The 24,153-nt window shown below is 36.1% G+C and overlaps 1 protein-coding gene across 1 annotated transcript in view; it reads right to left on the minus strand.

The window, feature by feature from the left end:
* The window catches only part of NALCN (sodium leak channel, non-selective), a 212,706-nt gene that overhangs the window by 69,354 nt on the left and 119,199 nt on the right, over window positions 1-24,153 (minus strand). The window contains exons 13-14 of the mRNA XM_029960959.1: window positions 23,609-23,746; window positions 19,723-19,797 (exon numbers count right to left, since the gene is read on the minus strand). Of these exons, the coding sequence (XP_029816819.1) occupies window positions 19,723-19,797; window positions 23,609-23,746 (213 nt within the window). The remainder of the gene's footprint in view (window positions 1-19,722; window positions 19,798-23,608; window positions 23,747-24,153) is intronic.

The following is a 24,153-nucleotide window of genomic DNA, read 5'->3' on the forward strand; positions in this document are numbered from 1 at the left end:
GCTGTTAGGTGTAGATGCTGAAAAATATTTGTCACATATTGATGCAGGTTGCATTTTGTTTCTGTGGGTTGTGGCAAAGCAATTCTGTGTTTCCTTCTTTTTAGGTGTGCTACACTGTGTTTGGACATTCCTGTAAATGGATACTTTGGTAGCACAGACTACTATGACAATGCCTTCTAACACATAAAGGATCTCTACAAAGACAAAAAGGATGACCTATTGTAGCTAGGAGAAGAATGTTTCATCTGAAACGTGGAACACAATTCAGATGAGACACCAGGTAAATATTCCTAAAAATCCCTTAACATAATTATCAAACGTGATAATTAATGCATTATTCTTGGTCTTTATTCACAGGAGTAAGCAAACATCAACGACAGCGCACAGTACTTTTTTTTCTGTATTTTTTCCAGGTGCTTTTATAATAACCACCATTATCATGTGCATTTGTTTCCTTAAATGTATTCGGCTAAATATGCATGCGGCTGTACATTTGAACTGAGCTCCACATAGTTGATTTGTTTGAGACTGGAAAACTGAAGAGGGTTTGTGGAGAGACCACAGAAATTTCATCTATAATGTCATTCTAGAGAATATAGAGGAATACTCTTCACAAGGAGACTTGGTCACAGGACAGGAGGCAAAGAGCACCATCTGCTTCATGAAAGAAAAATCTCTTTAGACAGAAAAAAGTAATTCTTCTTTACGAAGACAATCACTGGAATAAGTTGCCCAGAGAAGCTATGCTAAGTTTATCACTGGAGATATTCAGGAACTGACCTGACAGGACTCTAGGTAACCATATCTAATGGCCTGCTTTCAACAGCAGGTTGGACTAGGTGTTGTCCAGAAGTCCCTTTCCTCCTACACTTTTCTGTGATTGTATGATTTGGTTATAGCTGTGAACTGCAAGACAACAGATCCTTATTATGCTCTTCAGTTTCACTCTTGTGTATATGCATGTGTCATCTCTTAGTAACTTGGCTTTTTGTTCAAACCATTACGAGGCTCTGTTAGATTCTGTGAGAAGATAATATAACTCAAATTGAGAATATGTAACTCACATAGTGGACCAATTCCTACAGCTGAGTATCCTTACTTAGAAAATGTAACTGAAGTTAAGAAAAAATTCACAGATGTAGTTGAGGTCAGAATCCAGTACATTTTGTTCAACAGGGGAGACTTTGAGCAAATCAGCTACCCCTTGGCTTTTTGTGGTTGGCTGGTTGGTTTGTTCATTTTGAAGTAGAGGCAGAACATTTAATTTGACATAAGTGGCCTGAGTTTTAGATTCACTGCAGTTTCACAGTGTTTCTCCAGTACAGGAATTCAGACAGAAAATTAATTTTACCAAAGGACATGCAGAGGCAAACCTACATGAGTGGTAACTGGGAGGTCACAGAGGCTGATCCAAATTACTTCAGAAACCTTCTAGGCTGGACTAGATGAAAACAAAGATAATTTGATGTTACTGGCTGCCCTTTCTCCCACACAAGTTTGTTGATGAAATTTTAGCCAGGGCTACATTCCTGCATTCTGTTATTCCCTTTCACAAGAGATGGAGAGAGTTTTCTTTGTATCCTTGTGGTGATAGACTGCTTTTTTAAAGAGGAAGATATGGGTAAGAATTCTCCCTCGGTTTTGAAATAGTGCTCCCACTCATTGGATATTATGCAAGAAAACCGTGCAGGTTTTCTCATCTTCTGTCATGTTTTTAAAAGAGTGTCTGATCCATTCTTGAGGAACTATAAAGGGAGAAACCCTCTGAATTCTAAGTGGAAGTGACTGACTTACACTCAGGTACCTAAAAATGGCAGTAAAAATAAAATGAATTAGTTCTTTTAAGTAGACAGAATTTTTAATGACTGAAAAAGGAATTAAATCTCATGCAAAGGCCAAGCCTCTACTTTTTTTTTAAGTATGCAGAAGTCGATTACAATGTGTGCACAAGTGCAAAGATTCACATGCTGCTATGGGCCTAAAACACGGTTAAGGAAAGGTGATGCAGACAAAAAAAAAAAAAGGGGGTACAAACACAGCATGGATTTTCAAGAATCCATTCCCATACAAATAACTAGTAATGCTACATAAGCCCTGTCCTTCATTCCAAACTGCTGCAGGGCTGTCCCTTTATTCAGAGGATGGAGCATCTAGAATCATGTATGTGCCCTGACAAACACTTGTATCTTCCTTTGCTATCAACCAAATAAAACAAAAATAAAGATTTAGGTGAGCTCCTGGAGATATAAAAGATAGGTAAGCATTTTCTTCCATAGTAATATAAATGAAGCAGCAGAAGCTTACATTTATATTTTTATTACTCCTATTCACACATTCATAGTAAATTTGACTCCCATCTCTCCTTGAAAAATGTGTGCTTTGAATATGATATTTGGCAAGAATTTTCAAAGGTCTCTATTTTATACCATAAAACCTTCTTCCAAGAGAAAAGCTCTTGAATTTATTGAGTTTTCTTCACAGATAATACGGTATTGCATATACCAGGAATTGGCAACTTCTGAATTGATACTTAGGTGTTAATTTCACCACTGAAAATAAAACGTATGAGCCAGAATTTGTGATCCATTGATACTGTTTTTTAAAAAGGTGGCAGATGAGGTAAGAGATAGCAAAAAAATTCAAACAACAAAGGTGTTTTGAAGCTACAGCCTTCAGGAGACTTTGAAAACTTTCTTAGTTATTAAAAAAGAAATAGTCTAGCATGAGCAGTTTTCCAGATGACCGTGTTTTCCAGTCTTGAAAGGTCAGCTTGTTTTCTAGAAATGGACACAGTCTCCGTAAAACTTGCTACTTTTGAAACAGTGCTACTTTGAATTCTCTGCATATGGTCCACGAATGGGGGACCAACTTGAATTTTGTGAACTTTCTATTTCCTCTACAATGAAAAGAAGGATTTTATGCATTTTATGTAGTACTTAAAATTCAGTTTGGAACCATTACTGTACTTTACATTTATTAATAAAATGCGTTCTACACTTATCTTTGCTGCCACTTGTTAAAAATCCATTTACACGGGATCAGATATAATGAAAAGGTAATTTTCCATTTTTATTCTACTTTATAGTTATTTCCCATTTAGAATTACCTCAAGTACGGTCCTAAGAATAAAAATATTCTGGAGGCAAGTAAAACTAACTAGGCTTAAAAAAGCTCCTTGATTTTCACATACACATTCACATTTATAGAATTTTATGCTGAGTGTGTTTAAATTAGATATACCAATTATAACACCTTGTTCACACAATATGTTCATGAAAAATCCCCATGCTGAAACTCCCACTTTAATGCTAAAACCTCAGCACACAAAATTTGGAAGTGATGCAACTGCTGAAATTGTCATTGGCATCTTCCTAGATCTACTGAATGACTGGAGATGCTGGGTGAAAGGCAGAGGGCTCCGGCAACATGTTCTGACCAAACGTGTTCAGCATACCAAATCCTATCTTTTCCATCTCCTCCTCTTCTGATAGATAAAATTTCACTTCTGAGATATCACTCAACATAGCTTTTGCAGCCAGGTACTCAAAAAAACAATTAGCAGTGTTTGACCTGTCATTGTTCATGGTCTCAATTAAAGGCAATAGTGAACTATGTGCTTTGGTTCTACTTAACAAGAATCTGGGGAGAAGGGGGCAGAGGAAAAGGAATACTGGGTCATAAAGTGTGAGTACAGTTTTGCTCCTTGCTGAAAAAAGGAGTTGTTAATAGGTCTGCCAAAATGATATCTGCATTACCAGGACAGTGAGACTTCTTGGTATTAACAGGAGTAAGGTCGAAACTGTCTTCTGAATGAATAATGACTGTATCTGGATGGCCTGGACTTCCCCTAGAAAGACCTTGGTTTCAAATACTAAGCTGCCTCACCAGAAAAGAGAGCAGAGAAAAGCAAATGGAGACACAGGGAAAGCAAGAAGATGAAATCCATGAAAACCAGTTCCAGCAAAGCATCAGCGAGCCAGCTGCATGAAGGGAGACAGGACTTCTTATTATTTCAGACTGACTTTCTAATACTTTTTCTATTATGGACTAGATATTTTGAATTCTTGTTAAGAAACCAATTCCAAGAAATGACGTTACAGAAATTCTATCCTAGTAATTTCACATACTGATTTATTTACTTTAAAAAAAAATGAGGGTGTTTGTAAGGAATATTAAATATTACTTTTTCCAATATGTGTTAGTTATCTTGCAAATGCAGATCACTTCAAAAAGACTTACCCAGTGAAAAGAAACTCAGGTCTGATTCTAAAGCTGCATGTACAGGTGCACAAAGACAGAAAACAGGAAGCAATAACAGGCTTGGTAGGAAGAAGAGAGCACTGAGGAAGCATTTGACTGGAAGGTACATCACAGGTTAGCAGGCATCAAATGAAATAATCAAATGGCAGATTCATAAGTTGAAAAGGAATTATCTTCTCACACAGTGCATTGTTAAATTTATCTTTCCTGCTGCAAGCAGTCAATGCTAGAATATACACAGATTTGAAAATAGATTTAACAGACGTGCGAGTACTAAGTGCCTTCCCTATTTTTGTATTAGTTCCTAAACATATTTTTCTGGCCACCATCAGGGACTAGATATACTGAACCAGGAGGACCTTTGCTTCGAGCCAGTAGATCTCTTGCTATATTCCAAGCCTACAGGTTCTTCCTCAGTAAACTTCATAATAAATTTCCAAGGACAATCTTGGCATTATTTTTTCACCAGAAACATATATAGTGAAATTCCACCAATCACTGGTCACAAGGAATGGCCAAGTGACTGTGAATGCCTTCATTCTACTGTCAGGTGACATTGGTAGTGATATAATTAGAGCTATAAGAGAGACATGAAGCTACGGATTACTAGGATGTGGAAGACTTTTCTCTGATGCCAGGGACCATCATAGTGAATACCAAGCAACATCATACTTAAAGAGCAGTAATTTTAGGGTACACAGTACACCTGGGTTACCAAGTAAAAGTCTCTAGTAGGACTTGCTCTCTTAGGACAGTCCACTGCCATTACAAACAAGATATGTAGGCACTCCACATAATTTCATTACTGAAAATGGATAAAATAATATTGTGGAATTAAGACATGCCTGATGGGAAAAAAAAAGTATTAAACACAGGGAAGCTCATTAGAGGCACTGCTGGAGCTGTTAAAAATTTAAGGATTTTGTTTTAAAGAACAATATAAGGCATGCACATACATTTTCAAGCCCTGGAAATGCATTCAACACTTACATAAAACTGGCCTGATTTTAAAAGGGATCTGTCGTCATTTTGTAACCTGTACAAATTCGGTCACTTTGCAAAACTTTGTATATTTGAGAAATTTATTGTGTGTGGGTGTATGTGTACACATGCACTCACATATGCATATGTAGCAAAGGTATTTGCAGGTCCTGAAATGGAGGAAAAATTTTATGATTCTGAAATGGTTGGCACGTATGTGTGTTTCTGTATAGTTTCAAAATCACATAGGTTGCTTGTATTAGAGAGCAAAAATATACATTATGTCTTTGTGGTAAACAGACCAAAAGCATATATTTAGGAAATGATAATCAGATGCACAGAACAGAAAAATATGCATCTGCACTCAGGAGGTCCTAATTTTCTTTAGTCTCTTCAAAGAACATGGATACAATGCTTGTCCTGACATTTTGATCGTTGCTTTTTTGTCCTAAACATAATTGCTTATACTAATGCCTAGAGGGTACCTCATCCTCCCATAATTCACGTTATTTTTAGTGCAGAATGGAATGTAGCACATTGAAAGCTTTTTAACTACCCAAAGGTACTGACTGTATAACCAAAATATAACTGATTCATAGTCCTTTTAGTATATTTTAGAAGATAAATATGAAGATTCTTTACTTTTTGGGGTTATTTTCCTCTCTTTTTTTAAAACCTTAGTGAAATATTTTAAACATGACTGAAGTACGTCAGATGGTTGTGGTAATGCAAATGAATATATATTCTTTGCTAGGTGCTAAGTCTGAACTCCCCCATCTGAGATTTTAACCCAGTGTCTGGAATCCTTTGACCTATAAGAAAAAAGTAAAGGCATCTAGCTTTGTAAAACAAGTATCCTACACTCCAGTTGCAGGAAAGAATGTGATGGAAAGACAATTTAACATATCTGAGATATCACTGTCTCTGAGGAAGCCTATTCCTCTCCACTCCTCAGAGAACTGATGTAACTATATTGTCAAGGCCAGAAGTTTTTTTTTTAAAAAAAGAAGTTGAGTCTTGTTCTTTTCTTCAGATTTCGCAAGGATACTGCAAGACTTCCTGGAGCTCCAGAATGAAAAGGGGTAGTGGGAGAGGCACTAAACAAATGGGTGTCTGAAAAGATCAAGTGGGGTCTATGGGTCACCCTTGTCATTTGAAACCACAGAAGGGGTCACTTTTACTGGGTTGGGCATGACACGGTGAGGACAGTCCTGGAAGACTTAATGTAAGACTTTATAGAAGATGTGTGTGTGTGTGTGAGCACATGTGTGTGTGCACGTATAACACAGAGGAAGCTTGACAAAACAGTATTTTACAAAGTAAGAACAATACACTATTAATTTTCAAGGAAACACTAACAAGACAAAGAAATATTTAATTGTTGTACATTAGAAAACAAAAAATAACAACCACCTCCACAATTTCAGTGCTGCCCAGCAACAGGACAAGAAGTAATGGCTGTAAATTAAAACACAAGAGGTTCCACCTCAATTTGAGGAAGAAATTCTTTATGGTGAGGGTGGTAGAGCACTGGAACCAGCTGCCGAGAGGGGTCATGGAGTCTTCCTCTCTGTAGACATTCAGAACCCTCTTGGATGCATTGCTGTGTCACCTGCTCTAGCTGACCGTGTCTTGGCAGGGTGGTTGGACTGGATGATCTCCAGAGGTGTCTTCCAAACTTAACGATTCTGTATTCTGTGATCTCATTGTGAATGATCTTACGACTCTCTCCTGCCCCTGCTCATGCTGAGTTCAAATTGCCATATTATTGTAAGCTTAGGGAGAGACAGTGAAATTCCCACACATATGAATAAGAATATGCATTCTCAGTAATACCTTAAGTTAAAAAAAGTATCTGTCGAAACTCTTACCATCTCTTGCAAATTGCAACTTTCAACAAGTTTCCACAAGTATGCTACCTAATTTCACTAATACTTAAATGCATTACAGGCTTTCAAGTCAGTTTTTCAAGCCAGAAACATTTGAAAGAAAAATAAAATATAAGTGGTGCCAAATACAAATGCAGATCACATTATGGCTCTCATGGAGAAAAGACCTCTTAGGCAGGAAAGACTTCATAAGCAAGAACAAGTCCTAACTCCTTGTTACAAATTCTTCTGAAAGGTACCTACCCCTACAGACAGCATTAAAAATTTTAGTTCTTAGAGTAGCTCTGCCAAGTCCTAAAACTACTTGCAGATATTGCAAGCAGCTTGTTTTCTCTAAGCTCACATAAATCTTTTCACAAAATGATAGTTAGATGATGCACATCAAGAACTTACTTACAACAGAGAGTGAACCAATGAGCAAAAATGGATAACATTCTCAGGCACGTGGTGATTCTTGGGGTGCCCTGCACAGGCCCAGGAGTTGGACTTGATGATCCTGATGGGTCCCTTTCCACTCAGCATATTCTGTGGTTTTATGAAAGTATTACATTTTCCTCTTCTGTTATCCATACGGCAATCCAGACCCAAATGCACAAGGCTTTTACTCAACATAAGAAGCATTCTGAAACAATAGGCTACTGAATACAGTTCCCTTGTTCAATACAACTTTTTTTATTGGTAATGTTGGTAAAAGTGCCAACTGCTTAAAGCTTCAATATTGCAGATGTTCTGGTTTCAGAATAATGGAGGTTTGTGCACTTTAGATATCAAATCACGGACAGTTTGGGCTGCAAATAGCTGTGTAACTGTGCTTTACCCTGAAACCTGAATTGGTTTTGGCTTTATTTTCAGAATAGGGAGAAAGCACAGTCCTCTTTGAAATGGACTGTTTCCAAGGAATTACCTCCCTCCCAGAAGGAAAGTACTTTGCTTTTAGTAAGTCATGCATCATTGTGTGGCGAAACCACTGGCTAGCTGCCACGTGAACAGTTCTGTGAGAAACCAGGGTTCTGCATGGGGAAAAAAGCCATGCACAGCCTTAGTTGGCTTATGTGCTTTCACTTTAACAGAGATGAAAATAATTGCTTTTTTCAGAGCTCTCCTACAGTGTGTAACTATATTTTCTCAGTTCCCAAACCCACATCGAGGAAAATATTTTACTTTTGTACTGTTTCCAGCATCCCAGAACCAAGATTAGGTAGAACTTGGCCTCAGTCATGGGTTTTGGTTTGGCTGATGGTCAGATTTTGACTTATCTTCTTTCTATGACCAGTTCTGCTGAATACATCTCTTTGTTAGCACTCACACCTGCAAAGCTCTCACAGGGGTTTAATTATGAAGACTTCTTGACAAAAACTAATGGATCAATGCAGAAACATTTCTTCTTAGAAGCTCAAAGTAAAAAGTTAAAGAAAAAGCAGTGCACTTAGTTCAGGTTGCTTCCTTCATTTGTTCTTCAGACATTAATATAAGAAGACAGTAGCAGCAGCATCTAGCAGAAGCTATAAAAATAGCATGTATTTTCACTAGCTAGAAGAGTAGTGAGCTGTTTCAGTTATTAGAACTGCTTTATGTGAAGACATGATGAATATGTGGAGGACAAGAGTGTATGGAAACGAAATTTCACAGCTTAGTATCTAGAAATAGTTAAAAAAGCAAGCAAAAAGTGGAAAGGTATAAATATACAGATCGACTGCTTCACGAATCATCGTGAATGTATACTGAAGAGGGCAGTGGCAAAACCTTGGCCTTTTCTTCCTGGTCATCTGATTTCAACAGAATGACAACAACAAAAAAACCTCAAACCTGAAAATGAGTTAAAATCTGCAACTATCCCTAGCACAGAAAGTAGAAACATGCTATGTGTGAGAGACACAAAAAAGCTAATGGAAGATTAGGTTGCAGACCTGATTCTGTATTTTGTTCTGTAAAAGATCAGTGTATTTCTCATTTTTATCTCTTTGTCAGTGTGACTTTCATAATGGAAACATAGTTTGTGGGAAAGCTTTCTCTCATATCATGAATTTCAGCAACAGGTGTATGCCTGGGACAGAGAAATACCGATAAACAATTTAATAATGATTTTTAGTCCAAAAAAGAGAGCAGTGATCAGAGCAAGGCTCAACTTTAAAAGTGAGACACCTTTAAAAGTGTCAAGGAAACCAGTGCTGCATCTGTAAATCCATGGGAGTTCTCCTAATAAACAGATGTTTGTTTTGCAAATGTCCAACAATGGATGGATGAGTAAACTCCTTTGAATATGGGGAAGTGATCACGGGCAGTAAGAAATGTATGATCTAATGTAAACAAAAGACTGCACTAACTGTGTCTGATGTAAAAAAAAAATAACCAGTAGCCCAGGAAATGGGAACCATAATGATAATGAAAGGTGTCAAACAAGAATAATACTGGAGTAACACAGTAAATAAAAAAAAAATAAACCCCAGTATCTTGATATTGATGCAGCAACACTTGTTCTCATATCATTGCAGAGAATATAAGATGGATATCTTCAACATCATTGGAAATGCAGTGAGAGCCTTATTCTCTGGGGAAGCAATTATCTGTATCTTTGTCTTTTAAGACCAAACATAACTACAAAGTCTTAGTAGGATACATAAAAATGTGTGAGAGCCACATTTTTGTCATATTCCCATAGCAAATGGTGAATGTCTGGTTTCACAGTGACTACACTGTTTTCACCTCTGAGCATGCCTTTTGCTCCACAAGTGAGCCGGGGCCTGTATTATCGTCTGAGTCAACCCTGGTTGAAGTCAGGAACCTCTACAATGATCCTCTTAAATTTGTGCCACACACCATTAGAAAACTAACACAAGTGCCAATGCAAGAGACCTGCTATTTTATGAACCTAAGTTCATAAATGTAGACTTCTTTTTCTGCTATGAGTGAAGAGAGGTGACCAGCTTTGAATGTTGACTTTTATCCTTCTTTGTTGCCATTATCATCTAAGTCACTAACCTAACTTCAGTAAGGTGCCACTGTTGGCACCTTATCACACTAAGATTTTTGGCTTCAAAATGTAAAGGAACCCGTATGATTAAATGTCAATGAAATGTGGGTTCCTAATTCTTCAATCTTGGATATTCATGTAATTTAACTTTATCTACTGAAAAATCAGGCATTTTGCCTAATTAGCTGTCTAGACTCCCTCTATAACAGAAAAAAGAAAGCATCCAACTTGGATGGGATGAATCATTCCCTGGAGGGTAACTATGACTACAGGAAAGCCCAAATGACTGGCTTAGACCACATGCCTAACTTTTTGCATGGCTAACGAGATGATATGAATCCTATCCCTTGACATTTTAGAAAATTCTAGCCATTATCTAAATGAATGAGAATTTTCTTCTTTGTATATAATTGTTCAAAAACTTGAGGATAGTTGCTTCTAAACTTCTGAGTGTCAGATTAATTATAAAAGCATTAAAACTTTTGTTATGCTGCTTACTGTGTAAGTACACAGTATTATCATGATTTATTTTTTTCAGTCTGTGTCAGAAGATACTCCTACTTCTTTATTAAAACCCCCTGTATTTAAATGCATGAAGCTTTTTATTCTTGAGAGGTTTCTTTTAAATGAATTAAAAATGTGAATCTATTTGCTCTGAGTTAGAAACAAAGTAATAACTGCAAAATCAACAACTGATTGCACATGAATTCAGGATCAAAGGTACAAATTGTGCTGCTTCTCTCCAGCTTTGATACAAGCAAAGCTGAATACTACAGCAATCAATGAAAGAAAATTTTATGTTTGCTCTGGGGATGTAAGTTCAAATTGTTTGACATGTGAATACTGCTCTAGTTTAATAAATATTTCAACTCTCAAAATCAACAGGATGCTGTGGTGATCAGAGTCCTGCAACACTGAAAAATATTTTATTCTACTTACTATAAATGTTTGATTTGAAACTTCTATTCAAATTCACTTTAGAGAAAAATGTCAAAGGACTCAGCACAGTCTCTTGAGCTAATTTGCCTTGTCTTGAGTGAGATTAACACAAATTCCAGTTATGTATTCTTGCATGAAAGGTAAGCAGTTTCAAATACACATTTAGAATATATGTGCCAGAATTTACTTGAACAATGTTCAGAAATCAGATACTCTCAGTTTAGATAGAAGGAAAACAAAAGTCTCATTATAAATCAGAGATTTTCTAATCTGAGTAGGGAAGAAGGAGAAGTAACTACTTAGTGAGAAAAAAGTATTAATTGCTCTGTTTCCCTGACAACAAGACCAGAAAAAAACCTGAGTTTAAGATCAGAGAGATTAATATTTAAAAATTATTATTATTTTTTAAAATGCTTTTCAAAGACCTCTGCATCCTGCTGCTGTAGTTCTGGTCAATTAGGTGGTAGTAGATCCAAGTATAGACCTCCTTGTGCTCCTACCACCACCACCACTACCACCATCAAAAACCCCAAGCATCATGGTACTAGAGTCCAGGATAGTTCTTTGATAGCACTGCCATTTTTGATAGCACTCAAATCTTGATCAACTTTCTTCTATTGCAATTGAGCCTTCTTTGAGACAGATTGCCTAATGCATTCCTTTTATTACTTTTATGCTTTTGCTTTGAAAGCTCTGTCAAGACTACTAATGTTTGTTTAACTGACTCTTTTTTGCAAAGCTTTTAAGCATTTCAAAATGTGACCCTGAACTACTGGCATCAAATTGAGCTATTCAGACATTAAACATTGTTGAAAGCAAGAATCTGTCTCAACAGACAAAACCAGCAAAGAATCTATCATTATCTCCAAGCTTTTTTGTTTATGAAAGTTTTTGTTTCAACATTGAATAGTTAAAAGTGAGATTTAAAAGAGAGAAAATGGACATGGTAAAAATCTGTTATTTTTAAAAGCACAGGAACAAGATAATTTAATTTGAAAGGTATCACTTTTTAAAAAAATATATGTATACTGTAAGTATATATGTATATATATATATACCCTGATATAGTAGATATATATATGTATATATATATATATAAACCTCTGGCGGATCTGCTGCCTTGATATGGATTTTGGGGGAAAAAAACTTGTATATATTTCATGGTCTGGAGCAGAACTGGAGGGAAAGGAGCACGTACATATGACAAGTACCCTCACTGGTAAGAGTGTGAATTTAATTAAATTAGGAGAGAAATGTCCCCACTTTTGTCCAAGAATTTCTGTTGCCAGGTAGTAAGGCATGGAGATAATATTTTTAGTAATGACTGCCATCTGTATTCATGTTGTGACTGTGCAGCAGTGATCACAGACAGCACCCATGCGATAAGACAGAAATCTGATCTTCCTCAAGGGAATATCCCTTTGAAGCAGTAGAACTCCACTTATGTGAGATTTCAATAATTTAAAAGTGGATCTATGTTCCTGATTGGCTCGAGGGGCTTAAGCACTAGAATAGACTTTGTTTGATTCCTCATCCTACTGGGAATTTGTATATGAACCCAGAGATGTCACTACAGCTTTGATTCTCCAGTACTAAAATAGGGACACAAACTGTAAGATAAACTCTTCAAAGTTAGTGAAGTAAGCTGGGGTTGTTATCACAAGTATAAGGTAAACAAAGAAAATTTTATATTTTGTCTTATAATTATATATATATATAATTGTATATAATATATATATTAACAGTGGTATTCCAGGAAATAGGATTACAGCATTAAGATTACATGGCCAAGGAAGTTAGACTGTGGTTTGTGCTCAGAGATGCTTGAGATGCTTGCCCTTCCCCTTGGGGCATTACAAAAGAGTACAGTGGGGGTGCACATGGGTTTAGCCGCCAATGAGTTTGTCCTTACGCTATTTGAAAACTGAAATCCCATTCAGATGATGAAACACCAGGGGAGTAAGAAGGAGTGCACTAGGTTAGATCAATGGTCCATCTCTCCATTACCCTGTCTCTGACAAGGACCAGCCAAAGAGCTCTGAGATGTAAGAATAGAACAAAGAGTAGTTTTACTTCCTGTGTGCTTTCCCAGTTTTGACAACCTCTGCAGTTGAAAGATACATCTAAACTATCAGCCCTTATAGGATTTTTATTCCATTAATTTGTCTTAAAACTAAACCCATTTGATTTGATTGAGTGCCCTCTCTTTTTTTTTACTGTAGAAGAAATAAAATAGTCTTCTATGCAACTTCTCATACCTTTTCTGATTTAATATAACTCTTACTTAGCCTCCTCCTCAGTCCTCTCATTTACAAACTGAAGGTCATCCTCATTATCCCTGTCTATACCTCTTCTTGGTTTATTATATCTTATTTTTAAAAAGATGCTTTGATCTTACCTGCATGCAGTACTCAAGACAAGGAAGCATCCTGGATACAGATGGCAGAACAGTAATGTTTTCAATTCTGTTTAACAATTTTCTCTAATAATTTTAAAAAATATGTTTGCCTTCTCTTTTGATAAACACTGAACTGACACGACAATGAATATATACAACAATTCAAAAATCTTTCTGGACTGGTAATAGCTTAATTAAACCCTACATTTCTGTATGTAGTCAGCTGCTTCCCTATGTGTATTTATTGACATTACATTTCATCTGACATTTTATTTCTCAGCCATGAAATATAAATACTTCACTGTAAGCTTTAATACTGTTTGTCTTTACTAACTTTTCACCATCAGCAAATGCTCTTGCCTCACTGTTCACCTCATTTTTAGATAAGTCAAAAATACTGAACCGCACCGATCCCGGCCAAGATCATCATGGACCTCTACTTTCCTCTGTTATGAAAAAACAGTCATTTATCCCTACCTTTTGTTTTATATCTTTTTTCTTTTTTTCATTATTCAACAGATATTTCTTTTTAAATTGTGTAAGCTTAGAAGGGATCCACTTCGTATGTTACAGAGAAAGCTGGGATATACACTTGAGAAGCAGTGTCACACAGGTGTCATTATTGTAAGCTACAAACTATGCTGTAGATGAAGGAAAGACGATTCATTCAGCCAGGGTAGATGGGTAATCTTATGCTGGCTCCAAATTTTCTAGTAGCTGCCCTACAAACAAAATGTATGTCTCTCCAAATTGCCCTCCAAAAGTATTTACTACTTTCCAGTGACTAGGGAAGGAAATTTACATGAATACTTTAAACTGCATATACAACTTTATAATGTACTGGTGAAGTGAGATGAATTCTACCCAGGTGTTTAAACCTCCATAACATTTTAAGGGAACCTCACCGGCTGCAAAAACTGTTTAAGGGACCAGGTACTAAAACAGTAGAGTAAGCCCAGAATGGAGTAATAAAAAGGTAAACGTGAGTTTTTCTGTAGAGAGTGAGGCTATGGGAAACCTAAAAGTTTACAAAATTCTAATAGGAAACAGAAAAACATGAGAAATAAAGCCATATTAAGGAGGGGACATAAAACTAGACAAGAATAACATATATACAGGCTTTTATATTAATAGTAAAACCCTAAAAAAATTAACATGGTTGAATTAGAATTCCTGTTATTAAAAACTCCACAGTGTTGACACAAAACACATCTCAGAAATTTGGCAGAAGTAACAAGCAGCAGGATCCTGATCATATTCTGATCAGAATGAGAATATGCAGAACAGGCAACATATTATCCAGATTAATAGTACATGGCATCAATGAAAGACTGGTGTTATTCTACACAGAAATTCTACAGTCAAAGAAGTAAATAAGGTAAATGCATATATAAACAGTACAGGATCACTCTGCATTGAAACTGTGTGCCAAACTGGAAGAAATATTCTGCCACCGTAAATGAGGATAAGAAAGTAACTTCAATATGCAAAGTAGTATTCAAGGCCTAAAGACAAGCAGTAATAATAATGGGAAGCCTTTGTTTATCCTCATGTATGTTTAGGAAAGGGTAGAAGAAAGAAATGAACTTTCTACTCATGCATGAATCCTTGCTGAATTATGCAGTCAGAGAACACCTAAGTGAAGAAGTAGATTATGGTTTAGTACTGAACAAGATCTAAATATAAATATCAAAAAGCTATTCCATAACAGTAAGAAAAATGATCTTAAATTCAGATTTTAGTTTACAAGTAAAAGGCCAAATCCATCTACTACGCTGAATTTAAATGAAAAAAAAATTAATTACGTAAAATCATAAGGCTTTTGAAAAGAATTTTAGAGGAAAGGCCAAATGACAGAAACTGGGAAGGAGGTGTATGGAGTAACTTTAAATATCCTGTTTTAGAAGGACAGTGCACATCTACCAACTACAGAAAAATTCCAAAAAAGTCAAGAAGTCCAGCAGTGTCAACTGGACTGCAAAGAAGACTTATAAAAGTAAACGGATATGTTCCAGAAAGGGAATCCATATGCTAAGCAAAGAATAGAGAAAAAAAAGTATAAGTACTAGTAATTTTTTGGTATAAAAATAATGGCAGATCATGAAAGATATAGAGAAACTACTTTCTAAAGAAATTGAGAAACTACTTTCTAAAGAAATAAAATCTAAAAAGAAAGCTTTTAAGAACATAAAGAAAGCAGCAAGTCTAAAAGAGCAACATACTATTAATCAAGTGTGTTCTGTAAAATAAAACCAAAGCAAGAAAGAAAAATAAATAGTGTTGACCACAGATGAGGTCAAAGGAGACCTTAAACAATGCCAAAGACTGATCTTCTACAAAATGTTATGAGAAAAGCTTTTGGAAGATACTTGACACAAATTCAACTTGTCCCTCTCCAACACCTGATAACACACTCTCAAGACTTCTAAAGGATCTCAGCTACAACAAGGCTGACATACAGCAGTGGTAAATAATTTGTCACCTAAATAAACTTTGGAGTGAGAGAAAGGAAAGTGGTAAATGTGACTAATGTTACAAAAGGGATTCAGGATAGAGCATTCAGGAAATGAGAAACTAATCAGTCTGACTTCACATTTAGGCAATTTGATAGAAATGTATTAATACTACAATTAGTAAATATGTGGAAAATATTATGTGAAAAGTTAATGCAGTTGCTGTAAGGGAAAGTCATGCTTCAAATGCTGTGAAGAGTGATGAATTTCTAAAAAAGAAAGTTGTCACTTTATCACAAAAAGCAAAAGAAATCCAAGAAGTCCTCTCAGTTTCTTTTTAACTTTGGAGCAACAGTTTATGGAGAGAGGCATAAAAGAGAAGGAAGTCAGTATTGTAGCTGAGAGATTTCTTGTGCCTAAGATCAATATCACCCGCATAACTGATGTACCAATCACCAAAGAAAAGGACCTCACAGGATGATGAGCAAGATCAACGACATACCTAGAGATCAAGTAGTGTGTTAGGGTCAGCCTGAATTGCTGCAGAGGATCAAGTTTAATGCACAGAGAGATGGTGACTATTAGCGACAGTACAAACCCTTCTCACTCGAGCTATCATGGCAGACAGACGAGAGGATGAGACGTGGCAGAGGATGAGAGATGTATTGCAAATGAACAGAGCTGTAAAAATACAAAGAATTATTCTGTTCTTAAACAAGTTGAATGGTGTCTTGGAAAAACAGATTCTACTCCTATGTATGCTTCTTCTGCTAAGTAAATCACTCAAATTAAATATTTTACAAATTTTATGTTCATTGTACATACTTATGAGGGGTACCATAAAAAAGTCAGAAAGGAGATTAATAGTTTTGTCTTTGCATCAAAGCTTGAATACTGGGCAATAAATAAAGCACATGATCACACTGTACAATAAAGAGAAAAAATATCGACTAGTGGTTTATTAAAATGAACTCTATCTACTCCTTGCACTAAATGAGGCCAGACCTTTGGAAAGAATATTATGTAATGATGTAATTAAAACCTGAATCATGATGCATATCCTTAACTAAATTTGCACTGGCAAATTTAATTCTAAAAGTTTACTTGCTTTTAAATACATTATTTTACAATCTTATTCCCTGAGTCATTTAATGCTTTGATTTATTCATATTTAAACATATTTACTGAAGCAACACAAATACCAAGTGTTTACATATCATTTTACACTTTGCAAATATTAACTAATTAGTCCTTTCCCCAATAATCTGAAAGATAAGTAATAAAATACATCTTATCAAGTTTCAGAAAACAAATTCAGTGATAGTTAAGAAGAACACATTCCAAAAGGGACTACTAGCTAGATGTGATTTCTGGTCTAAATATATTCTCCTTCCTTCCTTCAAAAACATTCAGTATTTCATCATCTGAAAATGCCCTGTGCCTTGAGGTTTACGCCTTGACCTTTACAGCCAGTAAAGGCAGGGAAAAAAAATAGACCCATGAGGATGGAAATATTTTGTAGAGCATTACAGTTTCACCATTTTCAACCAATCAAGGTCTTTTACATTTGAATTAGAATTTGAATTATTTGACTCCTCCTTTGGAACACCATTTATCTTTTAATTATAGATGTCAAAAATTTTCCTGTGCAGCAATACAGATCTATTTCTTTATAGAAATATTCTTGATTGAAACATAACAATTACCTTACAATCCTTCTTCTTCTTACAGTCCATTTTTAGTAGAGAATTCAAAATATCATTGAATTAAAAACTCTTTTTACTTTATCTTCTTGAGACAAGGCAACCAATATTTCAGCATACTAGACCACAGTCAGCACTGAGCCTGTGATACCATTGCATTTAACCCACAGGAAACCTTTAACCCACAGGAAACCTTTTTGGTTCTAGATATTTAATCAGTTGTACATTCATTCCACTAACTTTATATCATGCAGCTCCAAGAACCAAACCCTTACCCCTTTCACCTTAGTAATTTTTAAAATATGCAACACTTCATATAACATTAAATTGTTTTAAAATACCAGAAGGAAATGCAGTACTGAAGTACTGAAGAGAGGCAACTGTTTAAAAGAACATTTCAAAAGCGTAAGTACAAGTGAACCAGTGTCAGCCACCTTGGATATTTTTATACATCAAAATGGTGTATAATGCATATACCATTATGCCAGTCAACCAAACTGCTGTGCCCATTAGCAGAGTGCTGTGCTCTGGTTAAATGACCACCTGGGTCACAGAAATAGTCTGTCAGTGGCATGGTAGCTGGAAGGTCTGGTGACTGAGGAAGTGGTTTTATTCTGGTCCAGCACCATACTCATGTAGTTTTGCTGCTGTAGTCTATGAAGTTGAAAGACTCATTCAAAAATTATATTTATGTTTTTCACTGGGGTGTGCCTTATTGCTATTACAGAGACAGAATTCCTACTAGGTTAACAAGATTTCAGACTGACACAGTGACAAGTATTGCATGTGGTGGCCTCTCATCATTGCTTTTTGTTCACCAGTTCCAGAGCAAGTTGCTAAAGCACAAAGCTATGCAAAAATGTAGACTATTAAAGTGGTTTATGAATCAGAGATGCTATGTTTCATGGAAAAAACACTGGATTTCATATCATAAGCTCTTCACCCAGGAAAGTTGATTTGTGTTTCTAACTCATGCAGAGATTTTGAAAAATTTCCTGTAAGGGTATCAGGATGATATAACATTGTTTGCCATACATCTGAGCCATTTTCATTTCAGATCATTTTACATCTTGAGACTGGTAAAGAGAAACATGAATGCACTTGATTTGACCTACTTGGTTTGCATACTCAAGACTGTCAGGCCATCTCAAAATCATCTGTAAGATCTGTTGCTTATATGAGCTGATTAACTGAAATCCAGTATTTGTATTTCTTTGTGGCAGAAAAAACTTGGTCTTTTAACTTATTTGAAGTTTGCAATACATACTGAAATTTAATACTGCAACCACAAAAACCATATTGATTTCTGTATTGAATTCTATAAAGATGAATTTAACACAAGATTACAACATTTTTATGTAAGAATTCAGTGTTAAATATCTCAATTGTCTGGGTGATTAATACTCAAGAATTGAAAAAACGTAATTCTTTGACAATTGCTGATGCACATTTAAAATGAACAAAACTAGCAAATGATGGGTGAAAGAAGGTTGTAAGCCCAATACTACAAAAGAGGTTCCCATGTGTCAACTCATGATATTTCGTGCATGAAACGTCGATGGCTCTGCTCCTCTTTGTGCAAATTAAAGCACAGCCATAGATTTATGTAAAAGCTACAGACACCTTCCTCTCTGGTCATTTGTCCACAAGGTCAGAAAAGCCAGTGTGAACTCTCTAGTTAAATTTGTTTTATATGATTGAAATTTGGGGTTTCAAGCATGAGAGAATGACTTCTTGGTCCCCAGATGTGGAGAATCAACCAAGCAAGACAACTTTGCCAAGCCTCTTTAGCCCTCCCCTAACACATTGACCCTATCGCTCTATGCCTTCCTGTCTCTGGAGCCTTGTCAGTACTATCCCCTGCAGTGGAGCTGTGCTGTGCTCATAAAGTATGGGCAGGGACAGCTTTCACTAGTTTAAAAGCAAAAAGATGACCTAGCTGTGATTTTTAAATTATTTTAATTACGTGAGTATCTGAATTGACTTTCATTGAATATTTCAACCAATTTCTAAATCTCTTTTACAATATTTTAATTTTTTCCCTCATATATTATTTTACCACATAAAATACCAGTAAAGTAATGCTTTATTGAAACTACTCCCAAGCACAACAAAAATATGTTCTTACTTGTTTAAGTTTCTTTAGATCTTCATCGAGTTCCAAGTTGTCCAAAATAACAGCAACGAACAAGCTGAGTAGAATCTACAAAACAATTGTAAATGATTTGTTAAAGTTGACTTTATTTTTGTTAAGAAGTACTATTAAATGACACGGAAAAATGATGGCCCTATGGACAAAAACTGGATTCTTGCCTTTGACATCTGTTGAACTAATATCTCCTAGCTACTATATATCTCCTAGCCATTTTGCAAGTACTAAATTGATTTTTATTTTACCATAAAATTAATATGAGTTTAAAAATGTTGAATTCTAGGTTTGATGACCAATGCAATATACTTATTAAAAGGTACTTCACTTGCAAAGAAAATTAAATTAATCTGAAATAATAATTAAAAACCGCGCAAAGCAAAATCCTAAAACAGCTTGTAAAGCTAAGGTAGTTTTCAACTAAGGTAGGAATCTTAGCACTTTTTTAAAAAGAGTTACAGACCTAGAATATTTCTGTAGTCTTGGACCCCTGAGTGACAACCAGAGCAGACATATTGTTTCAGCACTACTATGAATGAAGTGCAAGTTTACCTGTCCCACCTATATAGAAGATAAAATTTAAGTGGCTTAGTATGCCAGCAAGGAGTTTGGAACTCAAACTGCATCACAGTTGAGTGTCTGGACCTTATTCCAAGGAAGAATTTTCTTTCCCTCCATGAACTATAAAGGTACAGGAGACACAGGAAGGACTCTGGTCCATAAATTCAAAAACTGTCAGTGTTCAGAAAAAAATGTGTTCTTTGAACAGGAAAGTGGCTTTAGCAGACATATTATATGTGCCACATACTTAAAGAGTACCTCACACAGTTTTCAATGATCCAACTACAACCAACAGTGGAAGTAAAGATGGCATTCAGAATGGCAAAGCAAGACAGAATTCTGATAAAATACATAATACCTGGCACAATGTGGAGGCCCAGAGAAGCTGACTTTAGTCACTGGATGGACTGTGGTGATGTAACCTCCTCTGCCTCCCCCCAGTTCACCCTAAGATCTGAGAAAGACTCATTAGGCCTCAACCTTGATGAACTGCACAAGGTCTAAGCCCCTCCTGAGTTTATTAGAAACACTGTCTGTTCCCAGGAACTAACAGGTGTCTAATAAGCACCTGTTTTTTAATGAACTGCCTTGAAAACTTATTTTTCTTGCCTGAATAACAACTCAAGTAGAATAATATTTTTGTTGTTGAACTTTCAAAGCAAGTTACTGTCTTGAATTGTGGCCAGAATGGAAAATTACTATAACTAAAGCCCACTCTCTAATGACTTTATAAACAGCGGTCCAAAGTGAGATGCTTTTGAGGTCTCGATTCCCAGAAGAAGGGGATAATGTGTGTATCTCAAATGCTGATAACTGGATGGTTGTGGATCCAGTCAATGACTATTAGTAATAACAGACATGAATTGCTGGCAATAAACAAGGACTACTGGTATTAACATGGCATGAGAAAGAACAAGATTTGGCTGGAGAAGGGGGGTCAGGCAGAGATAGGGCAGCGCTTTTCTGTGAGAAATAAGCACAACACAGTACAGTGAAAGCTCAAGAGTGGCAGGAAGTGGTCATGTACTACAGGTTGGGATTGTGACCACCAAAGTCCCTCAAAGCCCTACAACCCATTTCCAGAAAGGCCTGAAAGAACAGACTGCTCATGATAACTAACTAGCATAGAAAGCGAGAAACCCATCTCTGGGGTGGAGAAACCTGTCCATAAAATGGTACCCACCCAAGCCCAGGCAGTGCCCTTCAGGACCGTGGACATCTCAGTGGCCAGACTGATGCAGCTGGATTGACACTTACCAGCTTGATCAATGCTGAACCCAGGATTGGCGTCCCCCCAGTGGGATTGACACTGGAAACAGGACTCTCTTTCTCTTTCTTTTTCTCTTTTCCTTTCTCTCTTTCTTAATTAATTAATCTCTTCCCCTTTAATTTCTGTCTTCCCTTTTATCCTACCCCTTTATCCAAAACCCACTGCCATGTGCTTATATAGCAGGTCAGGGACTAATATACCGATTTCCATGCCAAGTGGAACTTTCTGACTGTTTGTGGACTCTCTGACTTTTGTCGTTCCTTTAGATGATCAAGCATTTATGAATCTTAGGTGCTTCCTTCCCCTTAAGGGTGGGTTGTCACACACAAACTGCTTCGATCCCTAATTAATGATGAACAGTTTTGCTATAATTCTGTCAGGATTTTACAGTATGGTGTTTTCCTTCTTCAGATATGTTATACATTCCATGATACTCCAGCACCTGCAGCTCAAAGCATACCAGTTAAGGAAGTGCTGTTCCACAGTAAAAAGAAGTATGGCACTCATGAAAGATATCACCCCTTACAGTCTTGCTGATTCACGAACTGATATGTATCAAGACAAGACTTTCTTGCTCCTTTTTTCTTTTTTCCAACAAGAACCAAAGACGATGTACCACAAAGTTAAATGTAAACTTGTTATTTGTTTAATTTCCTCTGCTGCCATCTCAACTAATAACAGTCCTTGGTTCCAAGAGTGGGATTTTTTTCTGAGCTTCAACTTTTCTTTGCCTTCTAATGTGAAACCTATTCATTTCTTTCCAAGGCTCTACAGTGTGCTTTGCCAAATGCCTGCAATTATCTCTTCTCAATTCTAATCCTCCTCCCTCTTCCAGTTGTTAAAAGTAATTTCTTCATTTAACTTCACTCTTGTTATTCACTGATAGCTGTTTATTCTTAGAATGCTTCTTTTAGGTTTCAGTAGCAGCCCAACTGTTTTCATTCTCCCTTACCAGTTCCATGTTATTTTCTTTCTTTAAACTTCTTTTACCTACAGAAAACTCTGTCCTACATAGTTTTTCTCTGCCAGGGTCTGAGGAAGGTCTTAGAACTGAAACTAAAAACTTCATAAGCCCAGGTAATTCTGCAAAGTTGTCTGCTGCACCCACAATTACAGTCTGATTATTCAGTCTTTAGCAGTGAAACAGGACATACTGTAAAGTAAAAGAAGTAAATAGAAGCTGATGAAGATTGTATAAATACATTTAATACCTTATGTAAGTAGACAATTGAGTAAAGAATGAAAATGGAATGAAGAGTAAGTGTATCAAAACGTCCAGTGAATGGAGAATACAAAATGAGTAATTGTAGGAGTGAATTAAGGGAGCATAAAATGGTTAGTCCCCCTGATTGTGGTATTTTCTCTGTGCTGGTATTCCAAATACAGTACTGAGCCCGTAATGATATAGGATAACCAAAGAGATGTTTTCCTTCCCATTTTCTCTATAAAAGAATGTAAAAATCCCATTTTAAATGTATACAGAAAAATGGGGCTTTTAGATATAATCCCCATTTCTGTATATGTGCAGGAACTGCTGTATTAGTTCTTGTCCATTTATTGCTTGATATTCTATGTCATACATATATGTGCATTGATTTTGCATCAGACAACAGGAATGTAGTGATTAATAGTTAAGTTTATATCCTGAGGCTTTACACTTCTTACTTTAATTACTGTTGCAAAGAGAATGCAACGAAAGCTGAGGAGACCATTTCTACATGATAAATAAAATCACCTGCTTAACTCCGCAATCATTAGAGCTGTGAAAGTACAGGACAGATAACAATTATACTGTTAGTTTAGCAGTGTTACTTGGATCTAAGAAGAACAACACCTCACACCAGAACAAAGCCCACCACTTTATGCCACATGGCTGAAGGGTAAATTAATTCTACCACATCAAAGAATTAGTCCTAAAGCCCTCTATGCTAAAAATGGGCACCACAATTAGTTTTAACTAGCTGAGAATTCTAAGTAATACAAGAGCTATGAGAATAATTCAAAAGCACAGCATATTTAAGAATGAAAACTTACCAGAGTAGCAAAAAGATGATACAGTATAAAATAAATAGCAACTACTGGGGCCCACATATGTCCTACAGCATTCAGTGTCTGATCCATGACATCCACCCATCCTTCCTGTGTGAGAATCTGAAACATTGACATGAATGCCTGCAGGAAAGAGAATTGTCAACATATTAACAAATTATATTAATATGGTTATATCGACACATTCCTAAAGTTAATTTAACAGAGCAGAACACCTGTTTTGTTTTGCTTTTTAAACCTTAACAAATGTATTTCAACTTTTAAAGCCAAGCAAAACGCTATTCATGAGCTAAAGGAGAAATCAATAGCTTGACCATTGAACTGTAAACTGCAATTTGTAACATAGTCCTAGCTCCAATAGCCCATATGAAGAGCTTTTTGGTTTCCTTCAGGGCTGCAAAAAAGAAAGAGAAAGATCCTGAGCATCAGATATTATTGTTTTGAATGCTATACTGTATTGTGATTTTTTGATTATGCTTTTTCTCCCATGTTACCTCTTTATGAATATACTTATAATGAAGTGTTATAGT

The sequence above is a fragment of the Manacus vitellinus genome, unplaced genomic scaffold, assembly GCF_001715985.3.
Source record: "Manacus vitellinus isolate BGI_N305 unplaced genomic scaffold, ASM171598v3 scaffold_2_pilon, whole genome shotgun sequence".
In the NCBI taxonomy this organism is placed as follows: Eukaryota; Metazoa; Chordata; class Aves; order Passeriformes; family Pipridae; genus Manacus; species Manacus vitellinus.